This window comes from Lampris incognitus, chromosome 13 (assembly GCF_029633865.1).
Source record: "Lampris incognitus isolate fLamInc1 chromosome 13, fLamInc1.hap2, whole genome shotgun sequence".
Lineage (NCBI taxonomy): Eukaryota > Metazoa > Chordata > Actinopteri > Lampriformes > Lampridae > Lampris > Lampris incognitus.
In genome coordinates, this window is record NC_079223.1 from 46428388 (window position 1) to 46441158 (window position 12771).

The 12771-nt window shown below is 47.2% G+C and overlaps 1 protein-coding gene across 2 annotated transcripts in view; it reads left to right on the forward strand.

The window, feature by feature from the left end:
- sufu (suppressor of fused homolog (Drosophila)) overlaps positions 1-12173 on the forward strand; it is a 31275-nt gene extending 19102 nt beyond the window's left edge. The window contains exons 7-12 of one of the 2 annotated variants that reach the window (XM_056291261.1): positions 6502-6658; positions 6842-6944; positions 7346-7480; positions 10553-10691; positions 10847-10915; positions 11033-12173. In XM_056291261.1, coding sequence (XP_056147236.1) covers positions 6502-6658; positions 6842-6944; positions 7346-7480; positions 10553-10691; positions 10847-10915; positions 11033-11122 — 693 coding nt within the window. In that variant the 3' untranslated portion in view covers positions 11123-12173. The remainder of the gene's footprint in view (positions 1-6501; positions 6659-6841; positions 6945-7345; positions 7481-10552; positions 10692-10846; positions 10916-11032) is intronic. The other variant, XM_056291263.1, reaches the window with a different exon arrangement.
- Positions 12174-12771: the final 598 nt, after the last annotated feature.

Below are 12771 nucleotides of genomic sequence, written 5' to 3' on the forward strand. Positions count from 1 at the left end.
TTTTTTTCAAGAGCAAATGCCATATTGATTCAGCGTGTCCTTCAGACAGATTTCACTGCAATGACTCCCTACAGCTCAAAAATTGTCCTCACAAGAAAAATTGTACTTAAATAAAAAAATATTTTGGCCAATTGCTGATCCCACGCTAGAATGAAGATACTTACAAATTGCAGGACATGTGTCGATAGATCATGATGTAGATATTTATTTTTTGAATGTGGTATACCGCACTTGTGACAAAAGTGTCTTTATTGCTTGCTTATAATATTAATAAGGGATATTACTGCCTTTTGTCACAAGAGGGGGTTTGTTTGCCTTTCTGATTTTGCTGCTTTCACGATGCATAATATGACTCGGAAGCGTGTGAAAACACCTCTGCTCACATGAGACTAATTACACAAGTAAAATTTTGTTTATATAGCACCTTTCAAAACCCCAGTCACAAAGTGCTTTACTAAAAGGTTAAAGAAAAAAGATGAGTACAACACAAACATTACAATAGGACATTACAACAGCACAATAAAAACGAAAACAGAAGCATCACAAATCAATATAGTGTACATGGCTCGAGCAGAAAACACTTCAGCTGTGACTTTAAAAGACCCAAGATACTTTGCTTACCTGACTCCCAGGAGGAGACTGTTCCATAGCCTGGGACCTAGGACAGCGAATGCACAGTCCCCCACATGTTTTTAGTCTTGAATGAGGTACAACTAGCAGGCCTCGTTCAGAGGACTTGAGGGGCCTAGCAGAGGTATAGGGCATTAGTAGTTCACTAATATGCTCTGGAGCAAGATTATTGAAAGCCTTACAGACAAGTAGGAGGATCTTGAATTGAATCCTAAATTTAATCAGAAGCCAATGTAAGTGACAGAACCGGGCTGATGTGAGAGTGATATGAGATCTTAGTGGGTAGTCTTAATGCAGAGTTTTGGACTAACTAACCAGGTAACAGCGTCTTGGCTTCGGCAGGAATAAAGGTCATTACTGTAGTCTAAGCGGGAGGACACAAAAGCATAGATAACCATTTCCAACTGCTGGAAAGATAGCAGTGGGCATATTTTTGCAATATTCCTCAGGTTAAAGTAGCAGGACTGAATAACTGTCATGACGTGTTTACCAAATTTCAGCTGGTAATCAAAAATGATGCCTAGGTTTTTGGAAAAAGATTTTCTATTTATGGCCAATGAACCAAGGTGTTGAAGGATTTTAGTAGAGACCTTATTGGGGGTGAAAGGCAGAACTTAAGTTTTACAGTGAAGAAAATTTTGAGACATCCAGTCACTAATATCAGTCAGACACTTGTGCAGATTAGTTAAATTTGAGAGGTTACTGGGCCTACAGATAGAGTTTCGTGTCATCAGCATAGCAATGATAAAACACACAACCAAGTTGATGGATCAGAATCGGAATACTTTATTCATCCCCGAGGGGAAATTGGGTAATTGAAGTTGGGATTAAGTGTCCTAAGGGAAGGGGCGCCTCAGTAGCTCACCTGGTAGAGCGCATACCACATATGCCAACTTACTTTGCTGCATGCCATCCCCTCTCTCTCCCCTGTTTTTCCTGTCTCTCTCTCTCTACTATCGCTATCAAATAAAGGCAAAAATACCAAAAAATAATCTTAAAAAAAAAAAGGTGTCGTAAGGGGAGCATATATATAATGAAAATAAATGGGTCCAAGATTTCATCCCTGAGGCACCCCAGTAGTCAAAGGAGCACAGGTGAATACCTTGTCATCAGTGGATACAAAAAACTTCCAGTTGGATAAATAAGAGGAAAATCAGTTTAGTACTACACCAGATATCCCAACATATTTTTCTAGCCGGTCAATTAGCTCAATAGTGTCAAAAGCCGTAGACAAGTCTAGAAGAACTAAATTGGCAATTTCACTTTGGTCTAGTTGCATGAGAATATCATTCATGACCCTTAGCAGAGCTGTCTCGGTGCTGCGTTTCTGACAAAAGCCTGATTGGTATTTATAAAATGTCATTTTCTTAAACCAGTCCCAGAAGTTGCTTGCAGACAAGTCTTTCTAAAATCTTAGATACAAAGAGTATCTTAGAAATAGGTCTATACTTTGTTGGTATGCTAGGATCTAAAGGATTCAGGAACATAGCCTGATAAAAGGGACAGCAAGCAGAATTGGTCCAATAACACTAATGGCTTCCTGAAGTAATTTGGGGGGCAGAATGTCAAGGGGGCACACGGAAGAGTGAGTGTGGGAAACGATATCAATCAAATCCCCAAGAGAGATGGGAGAAAATTGATCTAGGAAGATGGGACAGGTGTGAGATGGCTTGGGGTGGGGGGCTGAGGGACACAATAGAAGCTCTTATGCTGTAGATTTTGTCTACAAAAAATAAGTTTTCACAATCCTCCCCTGTGAGGACATGCTGGAGGCTGAGTTATTTAAGAAGCGGTTAATAGATTTAAAAGGAAACCTAAGATTTTTTGTGGTGATGAGGTTATTGAAATAAGCAATTTTTGCATCCTTAATTTCTTGATTCAGCAAGATCAAGTCAAGTATAGTGGACAAGCAGTCGTGTGGTTTTCCACCTATGCTCTGCTTGTCTACATTTTCTTTTCACAGAGCGGATGTCATCATTTATCCAGGGAGATGAATTGGTTTTAGAAACTGATTTGGTCTTGAGAGGGGCAACAGCTTCTAGAGCAGATGCACAGATATCATTAAAATGGTTAACCATGTCATCATTATGCGAAAATGATGATCCGCCTTGATCCAACACAGAACAAGTAGAAGAAAATGTGGCTACAGACTGACTGTTAATGAGGCGACATTTTACAGTGTGCTTCTGGGTTAAAATGGTTGCATTTTAAAAAAAAAAGTATCAAACTTAAATAAATTTGTGGTCAGAGATAAAATCATCCAATTTTAGAGAGCTAATTGTCATGCCCAAGGTAAAAACTAGGTCAAGTGTATGGTCATGATTATGGGTGGGACCCTTTACATGTAAAAAATTAAGACTCAGTTACACTAATAAAATCACTTGCTGGGGCATTTTGTTGCATCATCTACATTAAAATCAAATTCACCAACCATAATCACTTATCATACTTGACAACCGCAGCAGCAATAAAATCATAGAACTCAGATAAAAAGTTACTGTTTGGTTGTTGTGGCTGGTAAATGACAATGCAACGTGCAGCTGATAAGAAACATGAGCCTCAAAGCTGGTTCCATTGCTACTTGATACCATGCGACATCGCGGGACTGTACAGTCACACCGTTGGTTACTGATCATCACTTGGTGGACATTAGTGAATGTGTTAAATCATTTAACCATGTCACCAATACAACACACTCTACTACTACTACTTTTGGCTGCTCCCGTTAGGGTTCGCCGCAGCGGATCATCCGTTTCCATCTCTTCCTGTCCTCTGCAGCCACCTGCATGTCTTCCCTCACCACATCCATAAACCTCCTCTTTGGCCTTCCTCTTTTCCTCTTCCCTGGCAGCTCCATATTCAGCATCCTTCTCCCAATATACCCAGCATCTCTCCTCCACACATGTCCAAACCATCTCAAGCTTGTCTCTTGCTTTGTCTCCAAACCGTCCAACCTGAGCTGTCCCTCTAATATACTTGTTCCTAATCCTGCCCTTCTTCGTCACTCCCAATGAAAATCTTAGCATCTTCAACTCTGCCACCTCCAGCTCCACCTCCTGTCTTTTCGTCAGTGCCACCATCTCCAAACCATACAACATAGCTGGTCTCACAACCATCTTGTAAACCTTCCCTTTAACTCTTGCTGGTACCCTTCTGTCACACATCACTCCTGACACTCTTCTCCACTCACTCCACCCTGCCTGCACGCTCTTCTTCACCTCTCTTTTGCACTCCCCGTTACTTTGGACAGTTGACCCGAGTATCTAAACTCATATGCCTTCGTCACCTCTACTCCATGCATCTGCACCATTCCGCTGTCCTCCCTCTCATTCATGCATATGTATCCCATCTTGCTCCTGCTGACTTTCATACAACACACTCTCCCCGTGTTGTAACGAAATACGTGGTAAGTTGGCAAACTTAACTGGCCATAACAAGTTAATATCACACTCGTGGCCAGTGGTGAGTGGTCTACATGGTGGCATTATAATGAATGACACTGGAAAAATCGGCCACCTTGGTGAGTCAGTCATGTACTTAATTAAATTCCCAAAGCAGAAAATTCTCTCTCAGAAGAAATTCCCTGAGGACAGCCAAATGCCCTTCATACAAGCTGTGTATTCTGCTTATGCCTCCTTCATACAGGCTGTGTATTCTGCTTATGCCTCCTTCATATTAGTTGCGGTTGGTGATGCGAGCCGTCAGCTGCCTGTGTAGTATGAAACTTCACTTTTGCGTCCTCGTGATTGCGGCCTCAAAAACGAAGTGTTTGAATAAGGGTTGCAAATTTAGTGCATTTTCCTTAACCGATAGTCGAACAAGTTGACAATCAATAATCAAGTAATCATTAATAATAAGGTACAAAACGCATGTCATTTTCTCAGTTTGTTTTATTTCAACTATTCTAGCACCACAATATTTATGTGACACGTTAATCCATGAAGCACAAACAATTTAAACGAACAGAACGATAAAACAACGGCACTCGCGGTGGAAATGGCGGCCCTTGTCCGCCTGCCCTTATTCAGCAAATGGCGCCGCCAAACAAAACAATGTCAAATGGGATGCAGTTACTGCCACTTCCTCCCCAATTGCACCTGCCCAATTACCCCACTCTTCCGAGCCGTCCCGGTCGCTGCCGATCCGGGGACGGCTGCAGACTACCACGTGCCTCCTCTGATACATGTGGACTCACCAGCCACTTCTTTTCACCTGCATGGTAGGATCACGCTATTCTCCCCAGTCCCCCCCCCCCCCCGAACAGGCGGCCTGACCGACCAGAGGAGGCGCTAGTGCAGCGACCAGGACACATACCCACATTCGCCTTCCCACCCACAGACACGGCCAATTGTGTCTGTAGGGATGCCCGACCAAGCCGGGGGTAACACGGGGATTCGAACCTGCGATCCCCATGTTGGTAGGCAACGGAATAGACCGCTACGTTACCCGGACGCCCCCCCCCCCCCCCACCAAACCCATTTTTCAAATAAACAAAACGCTGCATAAAAGGAAAATAGAAATACTCTGAACCTCTCCAAAGTAAACTTCAATGCAAGGCTCAGCGTTTTCAGTTTTTACTGATTTTCCCCGAAAAATACCCAGATTTTTTTTTTTAAAAGAAGCAGATCGGTGTAAACTGATTTTCCCTCGGAATTTATGTTTCCACGGATCCAAAAGTTGTTCCTGGTCATGTGAGGTTACGTAACAGCGTCTTCTTGTGGCGAAATTCGGCATGCTGGATGGCTTTGAAAAATAAAAACCGAAAACGCTGAGCCTCGCTTAAATGCTTACTGGTTCGTATTTAAGATGGTGAACATGTCTACGCGGTCAGGACCACTCCTTCCTTTGTTGCGCCAGTAGTTTTTCTGAACTGCTAAGGTGAAGTACATCCTCTTGTGGTATAACAGTTGAGATGTGTATGAGTGCCGGAGAAATTGTACACTTAACATAGGCTACATTGTAGGTTAATACATTTTTAGTCAGTTAAATTCTTAATGTCAAGGCATCTGGATGGAATGGCGGTCTATTCCATTGCCTATCAACATGGGGATCGCAGGTTCGAATCCCCGTGTTACCTCCGGCTTGCTCGGGCGTCCCTACAGACACAATTGCCCGTGTCTGCGGGTGGGAAGCCGGATGTGGGTATGTGTCCTGATCACCGCCGCATTAGAGCCTCTTCTGGTCGGTCGGGGCACCTGTTCGGGGAGGAGGGGGAACTGGGGAGAATAGCGTGATCCTTCCACGTGCTACGTCCCCCGGGTGAAACTCCTCAGCATCAGGTGAAAAGAAGCAGCTGGTGAGGAGACACGTGGTAGTCTGCAGCCCTCCCCGGATCGGCAGAGGAGGCGGAGCAGCGACCGGGACGGCTCGGAAGAGAGGGGTAATTGGTCAAGTACCTTTGGGGAGAAAAAGAGGGGGGGAAATCCAGGAAAAAAAATCTTAATTTCAGTTAATCAACTAATGATTAATCATTAACATCCCTGATTAGAGGTCATGTATGGAGCGCTGGACACGTGAACTTTTGTCCACTCCGGGTGAAAAAGGAGTGTTTTGTGAAACTAACCTTTTGTGCTAGTTATCCATTAACCTTTATGTTGAATAGTCCTCAGCCTTAATGATCCAGTTCAGTCCACATTCCAGTCTTTTAACGGCGACTGAGCTTCATATAGGCTCAAATCCAAAATTACCCCCTGCTTCCCACATCTGTTTGAAATAAAATCCTCACCCCAATTTTCGTTAAAATCCAGTAGGGTTTAGCTCCTCCTGTGGCTTCAGCAGTCCCGCTGAAGCATCTGAGAGTGTTGGGTCCATGTTGACGGCGTCATCATGGAGCAAGTGTTAATGATTGCGTATGTGTGTTGCTCATCTAAGCAGGAGAGAGTAGACCAGGGCATTGAGACTGAAGGCTCCAACCTGAGCGGGGTCAGTGCCAAGTGTGTGTGGGACGACCTAAGTCGACCACCAGAGGACGAAGAGGACAGCAGATCTATATGCATAGGATCACAGCCACGCAGGCTGTCAGACAAAGGTAGGCTTAATCCTCAGCGAGTGGGGTCAGAGGCCGGCCAGTTAATGCTGTGATAGTAGATCCCCTTAATGAAGACTGAGCTGATTCAACATCACTTAAATAGTGCGTATGCCGGGAACCATGTGAGTGCATAATGGAATCATTTCATGCCGATGTGTGTGTGTCTTTGTGTGTCCTCTATAGACACAGAACAAATCAGGGAGGCCCTGAGGAAGGGACTAGAGTTCAACAGCAAGGCAGCCCTGCCACCCATCAGCAGCCAGAAACAGAGCCATGAGAGACCTCAGTGAGTTCCCGGGTCCCTCCAGTGTCTCTCACGCACACACACAGAGAGAGAGAGAGAGACACACACTCACTTCATTTCATTTCAAAGTAATGCTGGGATAATCTGCTCACTGGTTGTGTAGTGACCTGTACTATAGCAACCTGCATCCGAGCTGTTAGCGAGCTAGCTTCCCCGCTACCAAAATGGCCAGCTGCAGGCTCTCTCTCTTTCCACTGACAGTCCATAAGAGCAGTCTGGGTGGAGTTAGGAAGTCTTTTCTGTACATGCCCTTATGCTGGGGACAATTTACGCAACTTGTGTGTTTCGCTGCATGGACAGATAATTGTTGCTGTAGCTCTCTTACTGAAATTCTCTTTGCTCGCTGTTTTTTTTTTTTTTGTCGTCTTTTGTCCGTTTCTCAGGAGTCGAAAGGACAGTTTGGAAAGCGAGAGCTCGGCGGCTATTGTTCCTCATGAGCTGGTGCGGACACGGCAGTTGGAGAGCGTCCATCTGAAGTTCAACCAGGAGTCAGGCACTCTGCTGCCCCTCTGCCTGCGGTACTGCACCAGTCACATGCGCACAGACATGCCGTGCATGCTGCGTCATTAACGCTCGCACAAGCACACCCTGTATGCGCCGCGTGCCTCGGGCGAAATCCATAGCCGCTTCGGAAAGCACCGTCCCCAAAGGTTGGATTGAAGGGAGCCGGACGTCCAAAATATTTTTGTACATTTCCAGAGTCCGAGCCCACTTTCCACAGCGGCTGACCAGGTGTGCTGAGGAGTTAAAGTGGGCAGTTTTTCAAGTTGTCTGCTAATGCTGTTCATTCACTCTTCCCCACAAGTGCTTACGCTGCCATGTGGACCAAAATCACACCCGAGTGATCACCTGTGTCCACGTGTTTTCTTCCCACAATTACAAAGACACCCCAAAAATGGCTTGGTTTCACATAGGGTGATGGAGGAGGTGGGGGGGGGCTGAAGTCAGGACGTATCTTCTAGGGTTCGTTTTGTTTTGGATTGATAACGGAAGAGAAAGGGTCGAAAAGTCATGAATTTCCATAGGGAGGCGTGTGAGAGAGAAGAAAGTAAAATAAATATGTTAAATTTGTGAAAAGCCAAGGCGTAGTATGGAGAACTTGCAGTTTTAAGTTGTTTTTACGTGGAACTTACACACCCGCGCCGGACAAAGACGCGGACTCGGGTTTCAGGAGCGCCGTGCTCTGCGACTGCTTCGATCGCTTCTTCCCATCCAGAGATGGCGGTTACGGATTAATGTGAACCGTAGACCTTCCGTCCCCCGCGGTAAGGGGACGAGGACGAGCCCGCTTCACGTGATCTCTGCCTGCCTCTGAGGGCGAGGAGGAAGGCCGCGGCTGGCACACAGTGATGCCTTTGTGAAAGGGGGAGAAACTGTCACGGTACGGTGGAAAGAGCTTAGATGTGAGGTACTTGAGCAGGTCCTGGAGATTACATCTACAGAAGGGGACACGTGTCACTGTTTCTCAGCAGGTCACAGAGCCAAACCTGACCGTCGCAACCATTTCTGAGATGTGTTGCCCTGAACAGGCAGGGCAGATGACCTTGTGACGTCTGACAGTTCAGGAGACAAGACGCGCTGAGGAAAAACTCCTCCACCTCAGTGTTCCTGTTCAGTCCTGTGCTGCAATGGTGTCGTGGTTCGGGGGTCGTTGAGTGGCATTTGAACCGGGCTAGCTTGTGATCCCCGTCATTTTCTGGTCTGCACCACGACGACACAAGACAGAAATGTCGCGTGTGATTGCCGTTAAGTGTGTGATATACAGACTGTTTTGTGTTTTCCGCTGTGTTGTGCCTGCCGGGCTTCCAAACTGAAGTCCATGATTCCCCTGCTCTTTCCCTCCCTCCGACAGCAAGAGCTACAAAACAGGGTGTAGCAGCCATTGTTGTCTGTGTGTGGTCAGCTCGGCAGTAAACAGTTCCCACCCTTGTAAAAATGACGTCTGTGGCCCAAAGCCACAATCTAGTGTATTACAGATGACATCACACTATACAATAAGCAACATTTCCAGCATTCATGTCATTATTCAGCTGTGCAGGATGTGATGGTAGCGTTTTATGGGTGATGGTTTTTTGCTTTTTTCTGCCTCTTTGTCTGAGCCCGAGGGTCACCCTTGGCTTGGTGTACACCGATGGGAACAGTGTTGTACTGTAGTTGTTCCTGTTTGAGTGGGAATGTGTTCGCTGCTACACCAGTGTTTACCCTGCATTTCAACAGCAGTATATGGAGAGTGTCTCCAACCATGGAAAAGATGCTATTATGACGTCCGGGTAGCGTGGTGGTCTATTCCGTTGCCTACCAATGCGGAGATCTGCGGTTCGAATCCCCGTGTTACCCCCGGCTTGGTCGGGCAATTGGCCGTGTCTGCGGATGGGAAGCCGGATGTGGGTATGTGTCCTGGTCGCTGCGCTAACGCCTCCTCTGGTCGGTCCAGGCGCCTGTTTGGGGGGGGGGGGACTGGGGGGAATAGCGCGATCCTCCCACGCGCTATGTCCCCCCCTGGTGAAACTCCTCACTGTCAGGTGAAAAGAAGCGGCTGGCGACTCCACATGTATCGGAGGAGGCACGTGGTAGTCTGCAGTAGTCCTGCAGATTGGCAGAGGGGGTGGAGCAGCAACCGGGACGGCTCAGAAGAGTGGGGTAATTGGCCCGGTACAATTGGGGAGAAAAGGGGGGTGGGGTACTATTTAATATTATATAAGCTGACTCCATGGTCCAGATGGATAGAACAACTGTCCATTAATGGAGGAAAATACTGGATTTCAGCAGTAAAGAGAGACTGACAGGCCCTTTCTGAACATAGTTTTTAACACTGGGAGTTTGACTCCTAACTGAAAATAGGTGTGGTTGTATGAATTCAAAGCTGTTGGCTACCGTCTTCCTGGGTGGTTGTTTGGGTGTGGCTCGGTGTTTGCGTGGGTGGGGCTCGGTACCGCTCGTCACTTGCCGTAGGGAAAAAAACGAGAAATTCGGTGGCGCGAGGATTTGAAGCACTGAGCTAGGCAGCTAGCATTTAGCATGCAGCCACGGCACGGTGGTGGGCCTACGGCACGGCAGTGCAATACAACTCTGCAAATAATATGTTCGATGATACAAATAACTTAGATAGATAATAGATATTTAGATAGATAGATAGATAGATAGATAGATAGATAGATAGATAGATAGATAGATAGATAGATAGCTAGATGGCAATATGTCGTAGCAAGATAGATAGTTAAGTCTCAGCAAAATAGCACAAACTCGAGCCAAGTAGCTAGCAGGAGGGGATGAAAGAACGGCTTCTCCGTGGTTTTATAGCATCTCGCTATATGCAAATTGACCGGTGTCTCCGTAGCCACCGGCACGGTTTGTCATTGGACACCATCTACAGTCAATCACAGCCGTCTCTCGAGTGGCCACAGTTACGGCCACTGAATTTCTCCGTGGTCACGTTCCAACTCGGGACACGGCCCGTCGACAGGAATTTTCCGATTTTGACGTTCAGTATCGCTTTCAGAGGCGAAGCGCGGCAGAATACTTCGCCTCAGATGTAGATCCGGTGGCGCCGCCGGCAACCTCGTAGTGACCTCCTCTTCCGTCCTCCACAGGGGTCGACTGCTCCACGGAAGACACTTTACCTACAAGAGTATCAACGGGGACACGGCGATTACGTTCGTGTCCACGGGAGTGGAAGGAGCCTTCGCTACGGAGGAGCATCCATATGCAGCCCACGGGCCCTGGCTTCAGGTGAGCAGGCACACAAATCCTCGCGTCCATGCCTAGTTGTTGATGTCCGTTTACTTAAAGGGCAATTCCGGTGTTTTTTTTTTTAAACCTGGTGCCTATTTTCCCTTAATTTGGGGTCTAAATGACAAATAGTGACGTTATTTTTTTTTCTTAAGATCTTGTTGACCGAAGAGTTTGTGGAGCAGATGCTTGGGGATTTACAGGAGCTCAATACTCGGGAAGAGGTGAGTGAAGCCTTTTTTCGGTTGCGTGAGGTCGTTTCTCTTCTTTCGTTTCTGTCTCGTGATAAGCGTCTCGTTTGAATTACGTTAAAGTTCTTCCGTTTCCTTTGTTTCTCACAGACAAAGTTACCGAAGGAGTATAGCTGGCCCGAGAAGAAGCTGAAGATCTCTGTCCTACCGGACTCCGTGTTTGATAACCCGCTGCAGTGAGACCTGTGCCCCTTAAGTACGCCTTTGTCCTAACTAAGAACGCACACACACACACACACACACACACACACACACACACACACACAAACATATCTTTACTCCCATCAAGACCAAGTTGGGTCATCCCGGGACAACATGAACCCTGATCTGTCGAGGGTCTAGGATCTCGTCTCGCATTAACGGACATCGAGACTGCCTCCCCGAGACCATCCTCAGACTGGACCGTGCCGGTGAAACGAAGAAGGAAGATTTGGGGATGGTCCCGACAGATGAAGTGTTGAGCAGAAGACTGTCGACTCTTCAATGCCTTGTCAGACAGACCTCGCCGTCTGTCTCTTAGCGTAGTTACCCGAGGTTTGGTCAGTCAACCTCAGACCTGCCTCTCGCAGAACAGTGACCCCGGCGGTACAACCGTTGTTGTTGTTGACTGAAGGTCTCTGGTCCAAGATATACCTTGGAAGTCGTCACTAACGGAGCGAAGAGGGGTTGCACTCGTCTAGAAGCAGTAGTCGTATTTATTCCGAGGTCCATTAAAAAGGGCACCTGAATCTCGTCAGCGGTCTTTTCAAATTTGTTTTTTTTTTGTTTTGTATGTGGTATTTTCAAATGCTGGACATTTCTTTCGTGTTTTTGTTGTGGTCATACCAAAGTTAACCTGTCGTGTTCGCCACTGTGCTGCCTGTGCTGTCTTTCTCCCCGCCACCGTTACTCTGGAACGTTAGACGCTGCGGAATGGACCTTTATTCGCAACCCATCTTTTTGTAAATGATAATCAAATGAGCACGTTGTTTCTACTGTCCTCACGTGACCTCTTATCAACATTACAGACACTCCCCCCCCGTGCAGAGAACCTGAAATGGCTACTGAGTAGTTTTTTTTTTCTGTATTGCCGTTGTATCGCCTCCCAGCAAGAAGGTCCTGGGTTCGAGCCCCGGGGTAGGCCAACCTTGGGGGTCGTCCCGGGTCGTCCTCTGTGTGGAGTTTGCATGTTCTCCCCGTGTCTGCGTGGGTTTTCTGCGGGGGCTCCGGTTTCCTCCCACAGTCCAAAGACCTGTAGGTCAGGTGACTCGGCCGAGAGAGAGCGAGAGAGAGAGCGAGAGAGAGAGAGATGGCCTGGCGGCCTGTCCAGGGTGTCTCCCCGCCTGCCGCCCAATGACTACTGGGATAGGCTCCAGCATCCCCGCGACCCCGAGAGCAGGATAAGAGGTTGGGATACTAGATGGATGGATGTGTTCCCGTTTTCAGGAGAGCAGTCAGGATACCTGTCTTAACTCGGTCATGAAATGACGTACACCTTTTTTTCCCCGGGTGGGAGGGAACAGAGTTACTGCCAAGGTCCGCTACGCATTTTCCACCAAAAAGAAAGAGAATCCCTCCCCTGTCCCATTCCGGGTGTCGGCTCTCGTGTTTACATCAATTTGAAATATACTTGTCCCTGTCAGAAGGCCCGGGGTTGGAGTGAGGTGGGGCGAGACCGCTCAGTGTGCGGAGGGGAGTCAGTCGCGTCTCCTCGCAAGGCTTTTCAAGTCGCCCACTGCCTCCGGACCCTCCTCGTGGGTGTCATTGGGAATCAGGGCCGCCGTGTTCAGCGTCCGTCATTTTCCACGGAGAAACCGCCGTGGCATTCCCCGTTATCACAAAGAGACCCT